At 47.7% G+C, this 19,317-nt stretch overlaps 1 protein-coding gene across 7 annotated transcripts in view; it reads right to left on the bottom strand.

Annotated features, from left to right (window-relative positions):
- Window positions 1-19,317, bottom strand: part of agap3 (ArfGAP with GTPase domain, ankyrin repeat and PH domain 3) — an 83,458-nt gene that overhangs the window by 35,636 nt on the left and 28,505 nt on the right. For 2 of the 7 annotated variants that reach the window (XM_029831348.1, XM_029831349.1), the window contains exons 1-8: window positions 13,639-16,734; window positions 8,850-8,908; window positions 6,908-6,995; window positions 3,991-4,076; window positions 2,550-2,691; window positions 2,186-2,320; window positions 948-1,075; window positions 544-699 (exon numbers count right to left, since the gene is read on the bottom strand). In XM_029831348.1, coding sequence (XP_029687208.1) covers window positions 544-699; window positions 948-1,075; window positions 2,186-2,320; window positions 2,550-2,691; window positions 3,991-4,076; window positions 6,908-6,995; window positions 8,850-8,908; window positions 13,639-15,208 — 2,364 coding nt within the window. In that variant the 5' untranslated portion in view covers window positions 15,209-16,734. Of the gene's footprint in view, window positions 1-12; window positions 167-543; window positions 700-947; window positions 1,076-2,185; window positions 2,321-2,549; window positions 2,692-3,990; window positions 4,077-6,907; window positions 6,996-8,849; window positions 8,909-13,638; window positions 16,735-16,795; window positions 17,370-19,317 lie in introns of those variants that run through there. The other 5 variants (XM_029831350.1, XM_029831351.1, XM_011616091.2 and 2 more) reach the window with 5 other exon arrangements.

Genomic DNA, 19,317 nt, shown 5'->3' with positions numbered 1-19,317 from the left:
TTTTTTTTTTAATTTTTTTTTTTTTTTAAATGTGGAACCTGGCTGTACGTGGCTTTATTGTTTTCGGTTTTGGCTGGCTCGGACTTTGGCTTGTTGGGGCAGGAGATGTGGGAATTTGACGCTGCTGTCTCTCTTCGAGAGAGAGAGATCACTGCAAAGAAAGGATCTAGTAAAAATAAGAAGAAAAAAAACAACGAGGGCAAGTCAAAGACTTGGACAGAGTGCCCGAACGAGGCAAGGTTTAAGGTGAAAAATCAAATCCATGCGCAGTTTCATCCAATTAGGAAAGAAAAAATGGACATGATAAGAGTTTCCACAGTGCTTATTTTTGATCATTTTTGATTTAAAAAAGAAAAATGGGTTTCTCCTTTGCCCATTGTGCTGTATGGACACTTTTTTTTTGCCTGCAGTGGAGACAGGAGAGTTGGCCTGGATGCATTTTTGTGCTGCCTGTCTCCCTCTGGTGGACAAAGTCCCAAAGTGGCAACATGGCTTCTAGTAGTGCGAGTGGGTGTTGCTTTGCATCAGCTGTCGCATACTTACTGTGAAAATATTGGAGCGGCGCTTTGACTGCTTGCGGATGGGCGTGGGCGTGTTGGAGGCAGCGATGGTCTCGATCCGCATCTCTCGCTGACTTATGCTGGGGGTGGAAGGAACAGAGGAGGAGTAGTCGCTGAACGCACCCCCGCCATTGGCCGCCTGGGGAGCGAGAGAGATTAAGAGGAACCAACGGAAATCAGAGGGAAAAGGAGGGGAGGAAGGAAAGCCAGAGAGACAGAAAAGGAGCAGGAGTATAGAAAAGCAAACAGGCAGGTTAATTCAGAACACTGTAGTGTGGTGAGTTGATTCTGGAGAAAAGTGGCATGAATGGCGCAGGGAACTTCTTTATATAGCAAGAATTGACATCAAACAGGAGAAATCTGGAAGGAGTGCGATTCCGATCTTACCTGGTTGAGGTGGACGGAGGGGATGGATGCAGTGGGGACTGATGAGTGACTGGGAGAGTTAGGGAGGGATTTACACGGGCCGATGGAGAGCTGCTGCTTTTTCCTCATGGCCACGACCTTCTGGGCAACTGGACGAGAAAGGGGCGGAGACACGGCAACGCAGAGCCATAAATGAACGGGACAGATGTAAACAAACAAGTGATCTCAATCCTGAGCAGAGACCGAATGTGACGACTGAAGCAGCTGCTGCTAAATGCTAAATGCTAGCGTCGCAACGCCCAATCAGCCCTGAATCCGGCCGCCAACACGTGTCGCCATGCTACGGCTACGACGTCAAACCGTGAATTCATCCCCGTTCTGCATAAAAATGGTTTGACAGGGAACGCATCGAGCCATTCGGAGGGCATCTAATTAATGAGGCCATCTGCTTTTGTGTACGGAATGAATTTTAATGGGGGTCCACGGAGCGCAGAGACGGAAAGCATCCCTGTGGCGTCGCGTTACAGATTTTACATGTATGTTAGACATCCCGTTGTAGTCGCGCCTCAGGGGATTTTTTCCCAACACTGATCTCTGCGGAGGGAAGCGATCTCTCCCTTTCCAGGAGATTTAATCACACGGCTCCAGAGCCAAATGAGACTATCATCCAGGAGGATGTTGCCACCTGTAATTTAATTCACAACATCCATCCTCAAGTGGAAACCATGAGGAGAAACGTGTGACATGAATTAGTGCCCAGAGGAAGGGGGGATGGTTTCAACTTGGACTGACAGCTGGGACCGTAAGAGCCCGCCGCAGCAGCGCCGAAGCTGGGGGAAGGCGAACCACGGCGCCAAATGGACTTCTGTAGACGGAGCGCCTTCGTCTCTTTTAATTATTTCAAACTGGGTTTTTGGAACATTTAAGGCAGAAGGAGAGAGAGAAGACGACGAGGCGGCGCGTCGAGTCAATGAGATGCAGAGCCAACGCTTCTCAGCGTATTCAGAGGGTTTATGAAGAGCTGACAGGCGTTCAAAGAGGCGGCGCCGTGACGCGAGGAGACTTTCTGAATGACAGCATCAAACCTTCAAGGAAAAAATCGGAAAATTCCTGTTTTCAAATACCCTTTTATGACCCTAGAAAGAGTGTTTATCACGTCCCGACAGCGCGCTCCACTTTGAAATCCTTAATTTTAGACCTTTAAAGGGTTTCGGTGCTCATTAAATCTGCCTGGCTGACTTTGGCGGCGCCGCGCTCACCGTCCTGGAAGACTCGCTCCACGTTCAGGCCGTAGGTGGAGCAGGTCTCGTAATACGTGCAGCGTTTCAGGTCGTTCGACAACTTCCTGGCCCGCGAGTCGTCGATCACTCTGGGGTTGGCGGCGCTGATCGCATCTGAGAGGGGGATCAAAACACATTATTCAAACGCGAGTATTAAATAACGAGGCTGTTGATGGATTGTTCTGTTTCCTAATTATTTATAACAGTGGAAAAACAAAAAGAGCCTCCAGGATCGGTGATGTGTCTTATTAGGAAACACCACAAAAACACCGTTTTAACCTAAAGAGGAAATATAGAAGCAATATGTTGAAAAAAAGGAGCATATCAGATGGGACGCAAGCACCTTGTGTACCGACGAGGACCATGGGGACCTCAGCTGTGTTCCCGTAGCTGGACAGGCGCAAGAAATAATTGTACACCGTCTGGAAGCTGATTTCATCCTCCAGGCTGAAGACGAAAACCACAGCATCGACCCAGGCAGCGAACTGAAGACGGAGCAGATGCAAGCGGCCTCATTATCACACAAGAAACTTTGTGCAACAGCTATTTTTGTACAGACATAAACATAAATGTGCTCTGTTGTGCAGCGCAGGCTGCACCGTCTGAGGGGAACTTTTATACTCATCTGCTAAAGCTAAACCTTTTACTCCGAATAATATTCTGAAGCCGAAGCTTTGCCTTTGCAGAACTGTGTTACATGAGCGAGGAGATATTATTCATTTCATTTTCTTTCAATGTTATTTTTTCCAGCAGACCCAGTTGCTGGGCGTCGTTTGGCTGCAGTTACAGGGCATGGGCGGAGGGGGGCAGTGTTACAACAGTCATCAGCCGCCCCGGCTGGAATGGTAAAGCAGCCTGCTGTATGCCTGACGGGTTTTCTCTACTCCCCGTGCTCTGATAATAAAGGATTCTTTAAAATTCACTATATCCTATGCATTCATAATCCCCGTGATGTGCTCCACCGGGGCAATAACTCCATATTGTGGAAAGAAAAGGCCAGACTGGTAGTAACAGTGTCAATCAGATTGTTACTATTCCCCCCTTGGTCGCCCTTCTCTTCATTCTCATCCTCTCTCACGTCTCACCCAGGCTCCCACAGGGAGTGAATGTCAAACTGGTGCCCAAAGCCACAACTCTGCCCATCCTCCTGTGAGCACTGGCATAATGGAGGCCTTTAATTATGCCGCTGATTACACGGGCAGTCAATCACATCCAACCTGAAGCAGGCGTGAAGATGCACACAAGGCGGGTGGTTAAATCTGATGTGACTTCATTTTTTTTAAGGATTAGGTTTAGGGATTAAATTATGAAAAATGAAAATGTGTCCAGGAAATTAAAGAAATGTAGAAAGAGATTTTTCTTTTTCGTCATTCCATAACCAGTCCTCGCTGACATGACCTTCAAATACTTTTGATCAATAAAAATACGACCCTTTCATCTGGAGGCGAGGCATTAACTGGAGTCTAAAATGTTGAATTTACAAGTCTTGACACTCTCAACTCAAGCAAATAGATGCTGAACTGCCTGCATTCAGAAAATCTGTTCCATGTTTTAAAGGCTGGGGGAGTTAAAACATGGCTGCAGAGTAATGATAGTCAGGAACGATGATCTCCTCTGTCATTACACGCAGCTGGATGACCAGAAATCACCAAAGCATTTCCTCTGGCGAAGTCATCCTTTTCACAGCAACAACTTTAAGGACTTTAATCGACGCTTTGATTGAAATAGGATTTCTCCCATGAACGGAGCGAGCAGTTGTGAGACATGGGGGGAGGGGGGCTTACCTGCAGCTCTGGGGGCCCACCTTCATCTCTGATCAGCAGTAGGTAGCTCTGTCCATCCACCACTATCTCCTTCTTGAACCTCCCACCTGAGGAAAAGAGCGTTTCATGTCCTTGATTAAATCGACGCGGCACAAAATCGCAGCTCTGAAGTGATTTTTCCCTGCACATATTCATTATATTTGTCGCCACTTTTCTCTGAAACGTGGAGCAGGTCCACACTAACCGCCAATATGAGGGACATTTGCATTATTTCCCCCTTTAAAGACACATTTTAGATGCAGAAAAATCGACGCTGCACCGGTTTGATGTTTGGACAAAAAACCATTTCCTTTCAGAGCTCCGAAAAGTCGGACGAGCTAAGTTTTAAAATGCAGTTTTCGACGTGCCATCAGGAAACCGAGTCTCTCCGGAGCCAATTAGATCGGTGCCAGTTAGTGTGTCGAATGCACAGCTGCTGGGGGGACAGGTTGCCGCAACTCCAGAACTTTCCATCAAGCCTCCTCCGGCTGCTACGCTACATGAGCTTTGGTGTGAATTTGGTGATACAGTTAATGGGGCAAAAACAAAAGACGAGGCAGCAGCAAAAGAAGCGAAACGGAAAGCAGCGAGATCCAGTCCAAAGCGCGGGAGGCTGTTGCGCTCCGGCTCCCACCATTCCCACGACAAATTACTGTTCTAACACTTAACTTTGTGCCGTCTTGTGTTTCTCCAGACGTTTCGTCGGTTCTTTCCGAACGAAAAAGCGCGGCTGCGCCTCACACGGAGACCAGCAGAATGATGCAGCAACTTAGATTTCTGCATTTGAATAGTGTGCGATGTGGCGGAGATTAAAAACATTCAAATGAGACAGCTCTGCAGCCAGACGTGTCCCCAGGAGTGCGAGCGCTTCTCTATGAATACAAACGAGAGCTGGAAGTGATTTGGCGATCTGAATAACGCGCAGGACTTGAAGTTATCGTGAGACGCATCGAGGGAATAGCGTTGAAGACGGTGGCGAGCGTGCACGGAATCAAGCACCAGCTCGGTTTTGAATCATTTCTTTTTCTAGGGGGGTTCCAGAAGCAGATTATATTAGATATTATTATATTATATAAACGGCTCAAGCAGTTGAACCAACAGAAATACAGGATACAGGAACACCTGGGAGGGAACTAATAGTAGCCGAAGCGTGAGTTGCACCTGCCCGACTTGTGTATCTACGTAGCATCACACAGCAGCCAGGCCAAAATCCACCTGTACCTGTCCTCCTCTAATACTGAAGGAACCTGACTCATCCAGGCTGTCTCTTAGTTACAGCCCAGCCAATACGACGCACTCAGGCAACGCAGCCTCTGCTGCAATCAAATGAGGCAGCCCACCGAAGCCTTCAGCCTCTCCTCCCCCAGACATAGTAATGTATTATGTTGGCCACCGGCCTCAGCCTCCCATTAGAAACAGGCCACTGACGGCCTCAAAGAAGCCCTGCAGAGGCGCGCTAAAGTTGGCAGGCTTGGTTAGCAGGCCGGGAGCATACTCCGCTCACACGGAGGCTCGGGCCTTGACACGGAGCCGACAGAGCTCCATCCGGTGTTACCATGGCAACACGCCTCGGTACCTTTTTTATCATAGCAAAAGCAAAACACCAAAGAAGCAGCCACGCACAAATAACCTACCTGAGCCCGCCATTAATTACTGCAAGGACTGCTCGTTAAAGCGTTCTAGCTTTTCCACCAATCACCTCTCGAGGGATGTTGCGCAAGGAGGAATTTTAACCCTCGGTGTAGCAAAAATGCCAAAAGTAATTATGAGCGTCGCTGTAATCCCGCTGAAATGAAACACTACAAACCCCTCAAAGATCATCTGGTAATTGTGGGTTTGCCAACTCTTTTTCTTCCTTTTTGCCGAGGGAACGGCTTATTTCACGGGTCAGAAAAGGGTCCTGTTATTGTAAATCTGCGGCGACGAGGACGAACATCTGACTCGCGGAGCGAAAACAGGCTTCCTTTTCTTCCGTCGCGTCTAATCCTTCCCAAAACATTTCAGAATGTCTTACTTTCCAACAGTGACACATAAAACACCCGTTATTGCTCCCGTGAAACCGCGGGGTTCGGTCTTATCGTCATGCTTTTACAAACGGTAATTTCAAGTCTTAATTTCCTGGAAATATAAATGCACCGTTATTATCTTGGCAGCTTCAGCAGAGCAGGAAAACAGACATCTGCAGAAAAGGCGAGAACTGAAACTGAAGGAGCGCCGAGGCAAATTATCTTTACAAGTGACTCAATGAAACTGTGGCAACAGGTTAAAGTGCAGCGGTGTGACGCAACTGGAACAATGCGGAGATATAGAACCTATTGAGAATGTGCATTTACCGTTTTCATATGTTCATTTGAGTTTCTTGTATGCGTGATAAAAGAAAAATCAAGCCGTTGCAACATGATGTATATGATAAACGTCAAAATACTCCCCTGCCCATTAAAAAGTGCATCTTTATGAGCTGCCGCCTGGTTCCGATTTCAATAATTGCCTTTAAGGCGTCAAATGAAATAAGTACGTTTTACAATCATGCTCCGCCCCCTGGGGCACGCGGCACTTGTACCTCAGAGCAGTTGCAGCTGGTTTTGAAGGAAACTCGCTTTGGTTCCGCTGTTTTAGGAACAGGACAACAAGAGAAAGGCGGCGAGCCGCACCTCTACCCCGCCCACACTGACAGAGGTGAATCCACTTTTTTGCAGATGTGGCAGAAATTAAATCTGCACCCTTGTAACCTGACCCTGGAGGCCGATGCCGTCTGAAGAGCCGTCCATAATCCCTGTGTAAGCTTCAGAACGAGTCTCTTAATGCACCCAGAATATAAAGTGCCCCTCCGTTTGTCCCACAGGTGTAACACAGGGCACAGGCGGCTAAAATGAAATGGGCGCCGGCAGCATGCTCTTACCTTCGGGAGACTCTTCCTGCACGTACGTGCCCGTCAAGTACCGATGGACCAGTGCGGACTTTCCACTGGACAGATTTCCCACAATGCCCTGCAAGGTCAAGACCAAGAGACCGCGATTATTTCTGACAGGTGTAACACGACAGGTACAAACCAGCAGATGCGGACGCAAAGGAGCGTGGTGATGAGCGCGCTGAGCACGTAGCGCCCGAGTCGAGCAACAGAATGTGCTTGTTCTTGAACGTGCCCTGTTTTCTGTTAGGAAATTAGCATCCGAACCCCATGAAAGGAGACATTTGTCAAAACTATTTTTTTTTTTGTGCCGTAAAATGCTCATAAAGCATCCACCTTTGTCATTAAATGCACCACTAGGATAGGTTTCCATGAACAATTACTGTCCAAAAAGCTGCACGGTACTAAATCCAAATGACAGTTTTATGCAGCCCAACCAAGAGAACGCTGGCGAGAGGCAAAACTACAGACTATTAAAACTCGGACTGGAATAATCATGCAGCCTAAACCAAACAGAAATGGTTTCAATAGAAGGAAATGTCAGAAAAATCCAATAGGAACTAAGGAGAAGTGTTTTTTTATGGTTTGGGAGAGAAGGAACAAGGAGCACCATGAGTACTGCTGTCCAACATCTAAAGTTCTGGTCTAAGTCCTCTGGATTCCTCCCTGATGTTTAGAGCAGACCTGCACTGCAGCGCCTTCAGGGGGAAGCACGTTGGAGGGCGGGCCGATGATGCCAGCATGTCTGCAGGAGAACAAAGGCTTCAGCGCGCCTCGCCTCCTCCCTCTCCTCCTCCAACGCCCACCATCTCCCTCTTTTTCTTTGCATCATTAGTGGGTGTCTGAGTCAGGTATGGTTCCAATTATAGGGACGTTTGAGGCCCAAGAGCAGAGAACAGTTTGAGGGCTTTCCCAGCCCACCCACTCTCGGACTGAAGAATGCGTCTATAACACGAGGTCCCCCATTGGGCTGAAGAGGGTTGAGGGTACCAAAAGTTGGGGCTTATGTGGGGCGAAAGTTCCGAGTCAAAAACAATCCACTTTGAATGTGGCGGCGAGACAGTCGCCACGCTCTTTTACCGGCCTGCCCGGTGACCTTTCACGGAACCAAAGCGCTCCGACGACACCGTCACAGCACCAAAACCTTCAGTGATTTTAGGCAGAAAATATTAAAGTGGAAATATCTGAGAATCAAACACGAAGACAAAACCCGACCTCAGATTTGAAGGGGAAAAAAAGATATTTCCCCACACAATCTCCATTTGAACTTATCTGCCGGGAATGTTTTGACCCCACTTCTGAGCCACCGAGACACAACGCCCGTTTATTACGATACGGCCTTGTGGAGGAACGTCAATTGTTTGAACGTTTCAAGAGAAAAGAGATATTTCGAGACGTTCTGCTCAGGCTTTGCAGCTCCATTTAACAAGCCCGCGTGGACGCTGCCAATTAACACCTTAGAAGCATGAAAAGAAAGAGCTTCGTTTAAAGTTCTAGAGGACAACAGCCCAATCAAAGGCTCCTTTTTCTGTTTTACTTCCCTTTTTTTCCCTAAAAGGTGACACAATGATGGCGATCATATTACTAGCTAGATAATAACAAACAAAGAATCAACGGCGGAGAGTTTTAAAAATATTTATAAGTCGATGGTTTTAAAGCGTGCGTGAGGATTTTCTGTGCGACTGGCTGGTCGGATAAGACCCAGGATGTGTCACTAGTCCAGCCCAGAACTGTCACTCATTCCTGCGTCCTGCTGCAAGCCACCCTGCGTCGCCTTGCCAACGCATCTCATTAAAATAATCAGCCAGAGCGCGCCAGCGACGAGTCTGGCCGGTCGCTCCATGTTCCCTCGTATGTGAAATGCAAAACTGCGATCCCACAGGCTGGCATTTAAAACGATAAAATAAAATGAAAAACAATAAAACTTACTCACCACTTTCAGCTCTGGCACAGATCGACTCAGCGTCCATTCCTGGCTGTTGACGAAGGAGTCTAAAAAAAGAGGAGAGGCAAAAGGAAGAGGAAAATGAGTCAATCATCTTGCCGGCCGGTTGACCCCCGCTACGCATGTCACCGACACTTCTCAAAGTGTCTCCGCAGCACGCGTTCATAGGCTGTTTGCAACATGTGCAACAGGTTTTATGACGCACGCTCCAGCTGTTGTATAGATAAGGAAAGAATGGGACGACCAGGTCGGTAATATAGCGCACTTTAACATGCCGGGAGTGTGTTCTTCTGTGACCTTTCTTTGCTTTTCCCTGAACACAATTCCAGATGCATGAAAGTCAATGAGGAGCGGTCGGGGATCTGACTACTACATGCATGTTTTAGGACTGAAGGGCTAACAAAACATGGCGAAATAACGCCGTAAAACACAACCCACACGGGCCATTTCGATATAAGGTTTCAACACTTTTCCCATGAATAGGAGATTGTCAATCCAGACAAAAAGGAGGTCATTACCGGACTTGATTCGACTTGTTTTCTTCCGTTTTTTTCCAAAGTCTTGCAGATAATTACATCAGAGGAGCATTTTAAAGGGTAACGCAAGCCCGCTGGGTTAAAAACTGACATTTCGCCAAGTTGCGTCTGTTCCCTCCAGTGATGGAGGACATTACTACCTGTCAAAACAGCTGCGAGAACAAAGCCCACCTTTCCTGTTTTGGATCGCGGCTTTTGCACAATTTAAGCCCCCCAAGAAGCAGATACCATCTCTAATTCTGCAGTGCAGACTCAGTGTCTCCAGTCGAAGGTGTGCGGTGCCAGGTGAAGCCCCCCCCACCCCACCCAACATGTCAACACGGTGAGAAATCACACAAAAGAGGACGCCACCATCGCGGTAGGCCTGCTTATTGGAGCAGATGTGGTCCCTCTTTTTGTGCCCGAGGGGGATTCTGGGGTGGCGGCGTGAACCCCTCACGACAGGACTTGAGGGGATTTTCTCACTAAAACATGTTCAGGAGTCATCTAAAAAATGCCTATTTCCATTAGAATTAAGAAAAAAACGACTTATCACATGTTCCAGTCTGCTGTTGAGGAGACATCCATCTTTTAGAGCGCGCCTCACGTCGAGCCTCCGTGTGGATACAACATGTCAGAACATGAGCGGCAGCAACCGTCTGATTAAGTTTTCCAGAGCACGAAACTGACTGTGGACCGCAACTCAAAGAAACCCTATCAGATCACCCGTTTCTCTTTTCTTTGATCAGCTTTTTAAAAACCCCATTTATGGCTTCACGACGCTTTATATCTTAAATAAAACTCACACACTGGAATGTTGAAGTCTTTGGAATTCTGTCCACCAACAAAACATGTAGTCAGTAAAACCAATGAAACAACTTAAAAATACAGCAGCACATTTGAAAAACGGGGAGGGGGGGGGGGGCACTGCTTGCCCTTGTAACTCATAACAAAAATGCTGATTTCTAATTTAGAACATGGAGAAAACTCTCAGTTGTTGCCTTTCTTAGAGCATTTACGTTACGGCCAGAGTGGCACCATGTAAAAAGGGGAAAAGAATCCTTAATTGAATCCATGTGCTCGGTGCTACGTCATGCTTCAGAAATGAACACCCCTGCGTTAGCGTGTCCCAGAATGCCCATGGAACCAGAGAGCCAACCGTTTGTGATGCTTTGAGAGGAGACACCAATGTCTTTGTCTCTGCCGCGGCAGAACTCTGCTGCCGGCTTGTTTGTTAGGCTGTTCACATCACTGCTCATGTCTACTCGGATAAAAATGAGCGCTCAGTCTGGGGGTAGTGAAGCACAATCCCCACCGCCCCACATAATAAAATCTGAGCAAAAAAAACAACCCTGTACATTATAGTTTCAGAGTGTGTGTGTGTGTGTGTGTGTGCGTGCGCATTCATGGGCATCTGAAGTGGTTTTTGGAATGAAAGAGGACAATTTTGAGGTCTAAATTTCCACTCGAGCTCTGTGTTTTAAACCACAGTGTCCCACAGCCGTAAATTACGGAAGACCTTGGCAGGAAATTAGCATTTCTGACGTCCATATTTGTCGGTCTCATTCCCGATCCGCGTTCGCTGCCTCACCCCGACGCTGCCGCGTCATCTTGTGCTAGGATCTACCTTTACAAATCTCTGCTTTGAGCTATAAAAAAAGTGTTACCAAAAGAGCCACATGACAAACACAATCAGCACTGAAGAGGGTAGAAACATGCCTGGATGAATGGAACCACTTAAATGTCTTAAAGCTTTGATTTGTCTGCAGAGATCCACTGATCAGCAACTTGAAAATAAACTGGACAGCTGGATTCAAGCGTAGCTCTCTTTAACATGCGCAAATAGGAGTTTAGGATGTCTTGCAGTGCTTCACCCGAGGTGATCGCCCTCAATTTGTTGGGTTAGAAGGGGAATGTGCTGGGTTTAGCCCACAGTGCTTTGCTTTTTATTCAAAAATCAAAGCTCTTGCCAAACACACACACACACACACGAACGCGCGCAGTGTTGTTGGAAGTTGGTAAATGGCGGCTAAGCTCTCATCTCTCTATTAAAACTTCATTAAAGTTTCTCTCTTTCTTCCCTCTTACATAAAGTGTGTTTAAGAGACAGCGAGAGCAACTTCTTTATGGACTGTGTATCTAGCGGGTTATTACCAAATAACTCAAAACTCAATCGTGGCCTACAGAACACCACGGCGGATTGTGTTTCCTGCAGGCAGTGGGCAGCATATATTAGCCGATTTTAACAGCTTTCATCGTTTTACTCCCCTAGACCCCCCCCCCCCCACACACACACACACACACAAATCTGCCTGTTACTGCACACTGATTCAGCAACACACATTTAAACCAGTGATGGCTTCCAAAGAGCCTCAGCCATGATGCTGAATCCTCATCTAATGCACTTTTCCAGCCATGATATACCTCACAGTATATGTGTGTGTGTGTGTGTGTGTGTCTGTGTGAGGGGGGTGGCTGCCTTAACAAGGTCATTTATTTTTCTTCTTTTCTCCAGAAGAGATCGAACATGTCTTTTCCTGTCATAAAAAACCTGCTGTTAAGGCTCAACCTGACTGGCTGCATTTACGGAATGATCTCCTATTTGACCCCTGCGATAAGACTGGAGGCCTTCAGTCACAGAGCAGGATGCTGCTCCTGTCCCGCTCCGGCCTCGAGTACAAAATGTTCTTTTGCTCACCAGAGGCAGACGCTAAAGTACATCTTATGCTGTCAGCAGATTTACGCTCAGACTAAATCACACTGATCATTTGATATCCTGCTGTTTCTCCATTTCCGGTGCCGTGGATGACCGTCGTTATCTCCTTTTCCCTTAATTTCTGGAAAGCGGGTATTTTTTACACCTGCCCTGCTGCATGAATGTAACATATATGAAAGGAGAGAGCGCGTAGATTTGCATAGTATTCAGGAATATAGACGTACCGTAGGAAATGCAGCTTAAAAACAAACGGGGAAATCTTATTGTCGACTGACGAGAGGTAAAGCAAGTTGGGGCAATGCTCTCGCTGACACCTTATAGAGACGCATGACAGTGTCAACACTTTTAAGCCTTCAGTAGACACAAGCCGAGCCGAGCGGCCACCTGGGCAGCCACCCCATTCCAAAATCAAGCCGTCCTGGGAGCTCACATCTCAGCACACGGTTCACCGACCACTTGCCTAGACAGGCACAACAGAGCGGCTTTGTTAAACCACAGGTGGGAGGAGGGGGTGGATGCAATCTGCACGCCCCCACCCCCCCACCCCCTCGCTTGCCTTTTTTTTTTAACTTTTCAGGAACCCCTCGCTGTCACGCGAGATTTGGGATTTGTCACCGGGAAACACTCGGCCGAAGCGCGAGAGTGTGCGAGGCGAGGTCTCGGCTTCCGGGGTTTATTTTAGCAGCAAACACGGAGGCAGGTAACAACAAGCACAGCGTCCCACCCAGGGCAATGAACACCTCACTGCTCTCCGACGGACGGACACACCTACATTCCTAATGACTGACTGACAGATGGATAAATAGCTAACACTCCACCTAACGTGTCCATGGCAACAGGTTGCACAGGTATACAAACAGACTGATAACAGACAGAGGAGGTTAATGCTCGACTCGTGTGCAAGAGCTGCTGGTTGGGGTATTTGAAAGATGTATGTCGCCGGAGAATGATTACAAGATATGTGTGAGCGAATGCAAATGGAATCAATTTGGTTGCCGCGGATGCCTAATTTGGACTTGAGCAAAACCGGAGCTTGACACAAACAACACAGTGATATAATTCGGTATAATTCGGAGGGCTAAAATAATTGCCCCTCTCTGCCAGCTCCAGGCAACTGGACAAACGCTTCAGGATCTAACCTTTGAAGTAATTGCGTGTGATGCGTTTCTCTTTATCACCACTGCTCGCAACATCTCTTAATTCACCTCATTAAGAGGGCAAGTGTGAATGACAGTTCACAGCTTTAAGGTGTGACGCCATCTATAATCGCTGTGCACTTGAATTTGTGGGATACACGGGGCTCGAGTGTGCGCACGGAGGCCGTTCAAACACAAAAATCACTGAAGAAGCAAAATGCCCAAAATAGAAATTCCAAAAGCTCTCCGAAACCACACATTTTTGAATTCTGTCCAAGCTCGCAATCCCCCATGTGTTTTTCATTTGGTCGTCCTGCTAAAGCGTGCGCACGTCTGCGCTCCCGTAACTGCAGAGGAGGAGGGGCGGCTATCAAGCAAAGACACAATTTTAGCAGTGGTGCAGCTTTTACCTTGACCTTTGTGGGAGTCAGTGGCCACCAGAGTTTCTATGGCGACAGGCTGGGACCTACTGCTCCTGGTGAGGGGATACTGGGGAGAGCTTTTGCTGTGGGAGAGCTGGGATGGCTGCTCTTTCCTCCTGAAACGGTTGGCAATGAGGTGCCAAATGCTCGGTGGCTCTTCCTGAACGGGTTTGGAAGAGAGTTTTTTCGGACAGAGCGGTACCTCCATTACTTTCACCTTCCCCATACTGTGGTACTGAATGTACTGCGTGCCCCTGTCCTCCAGCTGCCTACTTGACGTTGAAAGCGTTCTCCCCGTGAGGTATGAAAAAGGCTGCGGAGGCATTGCTGCCTCTTCAGAAGTACTTCTAGACCGAGAGCAATCCTTTGGCTCCGTTTCCAGCCCTGCAGAACCTTTCTCCCAGGGCCGAGTCCTCCTGATTCGGAGACTGATGCTCCGCCTGAGAGAGCTGAAGGTGCTCTTTGGAGCTTCGGATTTACTGGATTTGGGAGAAGCGTCACTGTTTTTGTCACATTCCCTCTCCCTGCTCTTATCTTGAAGCGTCTTTCCAAAAAGCCTCCAACGGAACCCCCCTTTAAGAAACCCTCCTCTGTTGCTGTAGCTCTTCTGGCTGTCTACTTCTTCATCAGAGCCCCTCTTTTTCAGTTCCAGTACTGTCATACTGACAGGCCTGGGCTTCCTGCTCCTCTGGCGGACCCCGGGGGACACCTCCACAGGGAGCAAAGTCCGTTGAGGTGTAACGTGATTGAGGCCATCCGCAGCCCTCAAGTCAGCCTTCCTGCTTCTGTACTGCTGATCATTTTCTGAAACGGCCGTCCTCTTGAAGGGCTGGTACGTACGGGACTCCGGCGAGAACGGCGCCGCCACCGGCAGCACACACACGCTCCTGGGCCTGCGCAGCTGGCGTTGCGGATCGGGCCGAGAAGTTATCGAATGCTGTTCCGCGTCTCCATACATGCTAACTGTCACCCTGGCCAGCCGAGCTTCATCCTGGCGTGTCCGTCGCAGCACCGCACGGGACAGGGAGCTGAATCCGGCGCCGGCACCACGTTCCCCGCAGACACCAGCTTTCGCGTGGATAGAAACTGATCCCAAGGAAGAGCTCCGTACGTGTTGCCCCTGAGAACTCTTCTCAGATGAACCTCTGTCCCAATGCGAGGAATGATCTGTGTTCTTGGAGGGCTGTCTCAAAAGCCTGTCTGTCTTCATTTCTTCCCCCACCTCATCTAACTCCTCCTCATTCTCCTCCACAACCCTGTGCTTTTCCGCTCTCGCTCTACCTGCGCAGCTCGTGGAGGGCCACCTGTTGAGCTCTGGCTGTGCCCTGCCCAGTTTGGGGCTGTGTTCCATTGCTACAATATTCATTATTTCTCCTGGCTGGTTGCTATCCACCAGGGTGTGGGAGATCCAGGCTTTTCCGAGGTCTGGCACAGCTGCATCTCCCTGGATTTCATTCAGGACTACGGAGATGTGGTAAACCGTTTTTCCCGGGTGCTGTTGTCCAGTAGCTGTAGACTTTGGGGCCACATCCACAGTTCCGCTGCTAAGGAATAGCATGGCACTTCAATAAGGCAGATTCATGCAGGCATCCTTATTCACACTGGACTCCAGCGCAGATCTGCACAGGAATTGTTGGGATTCTGCTCAGAAAGTCCTTCGTCCGAAGGCCAAATTCCTACGCCAAGCATAATCCTTCACCTTTGACATGGGAAAAAATCTTCAAACAAGTTAGCGTAAAGCCTCGCTGACACCTGCATCTTCTGGCTCCTTTTCTCAGCAGACTCTCGCAGGCATTCGCTGCGTTCCCCAACTCTGCTCTACTCCTCTCGTACGGCCTCGCGAACAAAAGAAAAGCGAGTTATCCGGTTTTTACAGCAATGGCCGTAAAAGTTGCAGTTGAAAGAAAAGTTTGAATCATCCTTCATCTTTGGCAAGTCACAAAATGTGAGCAATCCCTTTTGCTCGCGGTTCAGACGAACCCCTTAATCTCTGAGCTCTTGCCATGCAGAGCATGAGGGAGTGAGTCTCTGTTTGAACTTTCAGCTGCCTTCCAACACCCGGGACACATGGAAAACAAGAACTGGATCCCACAAGCATTTAACACGCCCTCTTCAGAGCTGCCAGCAACCCCCCAGAGACACAGACGCACAGAGTTGGACGCAGATCCTGAGACGAGCCTTGATTAAAACAAGAATTTCACTAACAAACCTTGTTTTGTTTTTTTAAATTAACATCAACATTTCAAAAGAGGAATATTTAGCATGTTTCTGCAAAATGAAATTTTTGGTCCAAGTATCTATGGCCAAAAGCTGACTGTATATATTACAAATTTCTTAGCGTCCGTACAGGTTTCACTTCCAAAGCAGGAAACCTACACAGCACAAAATAGCTCCCTCTCATTATCAGAGCTTGGACTGCACACACAGTAGATCCCACGACAGCCTACACACACTGTGGGGGAGCTTCAGCTTAATGGTGCAGATCTACCTTGCACTTTTCTCTTCCCCGTTTCTCGTGTTGTGGAGCTCCATAATGAATAACTGGCTAGAGTTATTAAATACCGGGTCATCTGCTCTGAGCCCTGGGTTTACTCGGCTATGCTGCACTTACAGTGGAGGTCTGCAGCAGCGCCCCCCTGTGGTCAAAAACAGAAGCATGGAACCCAATCTACGTCACCCTGAATGATATAAATCAAAACCAAGTCTCACTACATCAGCATCTTTATATAAACTAACCACACCGGATATATTAAAGGTGCAGTAGGACTTTATGTTTATCTCTTTATCCTTTAGAACCAAGCTGCTGTGTTGTTTGAACTGCACGATCCTGTTTCATGGTTAAACGGGATCTCTCAAATGTCACAGCAGAAACAACGGGTATTTTTGTTGTCTATATTGCTACACTGCTGGTTGTTCTCACAAGTTCACATGCTCTGTATTCCAAAACGGCATCACCTTTAGCCTCGCTGTGTCGGGATTAATGCACCCAGGTGTATTTATGTTTGGTTTATTTTTCCCTTGTCAGCACACCAGCTAACGTTAACGTGAAACTACTCAAACCATGTAGAGTAACGCCACATAGCCATGCAGACACAGTATTAGCAGTAAGAAGCTTCAAATCTGTGCCGAGCCGCGCTGCCGTTACCTGACTCTAGAAAGTAGGGGTTGATAATGGCCTGGTCCTCATCTCCAAGCAAAAGGTCTTTATCGTTCCAGCGACGCCGCTGATGTCGAGCTTGCCTCCGACTCCCGAAGCAGAGCAACATGGCGCGAGGAACAAAAATAACACGGCGATGTTGACAATATTATGTCTCATGTCCAAAGTGTTATAGCCTCTATTGTCCTCTCGGAAACTGTATCCTCTTGCTTCAGTGGGGGTTTTGCTGTGTCAGCGGTCGGTTATTTTGTCTCTACAAAATCACTTTTGTCGGGATCCGCGTCATGCTGCGGCCGTGATATAACTTCCACGGAGATAAAGCAGATCCCAGCAGAAATTTCTTGCCAAAGGCCAGGTGTCGCGGCTCAGGTAGAGCCGCTTCATCCAGCCAACTCCTGCGGCTACTCCGACACAAGAAACACTGATAAGATTTCAACTTAATCCACTGTTCTCTTGCCTTCAAAGTTTGGTCCACAGCAAACCTGTAAGGGGTAAATCCTGGGATTTCAAAGTGCTGACGAGGCAACAGAGCGCCGTTTGTTTGCCCTCTCTCCTCCCCTGGCTCGCAGCTGAATGTTTTACCTGCTTGTAACCATATCTTGATTGCAGCTGGAGGGCTTTTTTTTCCTGAAGAACTGGATTGGCATGTTCTGAGGTTGCTGGATTACCCTCCTCCCCTCCTCTACATCTTTCTCTGTGAATATGCGTCTGCCTCATTGTGAACCGGCGTCACACTGTGGGTACTGACCATTCAACTGTTGATCTGTCTGCATCCCTTTAAAGCTGTTCTCTCCATCCCTCATGGCAGGTTCAAATCCTCTACCAAGACAATGGTTCCTTGTTCTAATTGTTGACTTTGTCGCTAGTGATTCAACTGAAAGATAGTAAACATAAACTCCACATGTGATGACCTTTGGTTCTTCCTATTTTAAAGGTCCCATTATCTTCTTATGAAGGCAAATTTAAGTCAGATTTTTACAAAGCAAAAAAAATACTGTGGCACGTCATCACACTCCCTTCCAGGAGGGGGCAGTGAAGCACAGAGAAACACGTGAACAAATAGTACAGTCAATGCTGTCTGAGTTGGATCATCACTTGGATGTCGTCGCCCACTGAGCAGTAAGCCGGTAGCATCAAGGCTGGACTGGAAACGTTCTCCACCGCAGCAGCCCCAATTACCCAGGGGGCTGCCAGGGGTTGTGATAAGATTTGAATGCTACGCAGAAGGACAGACGCTGTTGAGCTGCCGTCATAACAGATCAGCTGCAGCGGCGTGTTTATATGAGGACACAGTCGCACAGTGTGTGCGAAAAGCTTCTGGTGTCTAGCAGGTAGTATGACGCATTTGAGCTATATGAGTAAAGCTCGTCGGTGTTAGAACCTGAGTCAGCACGATGAGGAGAGTCATGCACATATGTGCACTCTTTCATGAGGACAGGGTAAGATGATCGCATGAAGGCAGGGCCCCAATCTTACGATAAAGAGATCTAGGCTGGCGGGCGGATGGACTACTTTTTTCATTCGTCGAGAGTGTTGCCGACCACATTCACACACGCATGGCGGCGCCACAACACACACACACACTGAGCCCTCAGCGTTTATCCGGGATTAAAACCTCTGGTGTCGTCTGCTTTCCAAAACTGAAAATACAGCCGTGTCATCTGCATAAAGTCGGCGGCTCCGCATGACAACTCATAACTGGCGGCAGTGACTCGGGATTTTCAACGCAGACCAAAATGTCCATTCGAGCATTTGCCTGTCTGGATTCAAATACAGTGTTAGAGTAGCAAATTATTCATCTGGAGATGCACGGCGAGCCCAAAGGACACACTTAGCAGCACCCAGAGACACGAGCTGCAAAATATTAAGACCTGGCGCCTCCTTTCAATGCTCCCGTTTTTAATGGACTGAACCAATTAACATTTTGGCCGGTAATGTTGCATTTTATATAATTATTGTGTGGCCAAATGAAATGTCCCATTTGCGAAGGCTTTAACCAAACATACTGAGACCCGTCCAGCACTTGCTGTAATATTTGACCACTTTCAGACGTCCACTGCCGTTATTAGCAATGTTTTACAGTATATATTGATGCAAATGGGTGTCAGACAGGATTCAACAAACTAAAATAGATCATCCATTGAACATTTGATCTATTATGTCATGTTATCAGCAATGAATTGTTTTCTTTCACAAGTTACGTGATTTTCACAGTCAAATATCTTTTCCCTGATCTTCAACAAAGAAAAAAAAACTCCGAAGAAAGAATAAATTATGAGTTAATTACAAGGGTGGGCGGTCTGACAGGATTCCTCGTAACACTGATTTCCTGGGCGTAACTTTTCTGCTCTTTACGGTACAAAAAGCCACTCAACAAGTCTGTCAAGCAGCGATTCCGCCGCAAAGATCCGCACTGTTTGAATTAGTGTATGAATGGAATGTAGTACAACACTGTTATTCCCCGCTGTCACAATCAGAGCTGCGGGGAGACGTAATGTAAACACTGCAGT

This window comes from Takifugu rubripes, chromosome 22 (assembly GCF_901000725.2).
Source record: "Takifugu rubripes chromosome 22, fTakRub1.2, whole genome shotgun sequence".
Lineage (NCBI taxonomy): Eukaryota > Metazoa > Chordata > Actinopteri > Tetraodontiformes > Tetraodontidae > Takifugu > Takifugu rubripes.
This window is presented reverse-complemented; position numbering and strand designations above follow the sequence as displayed.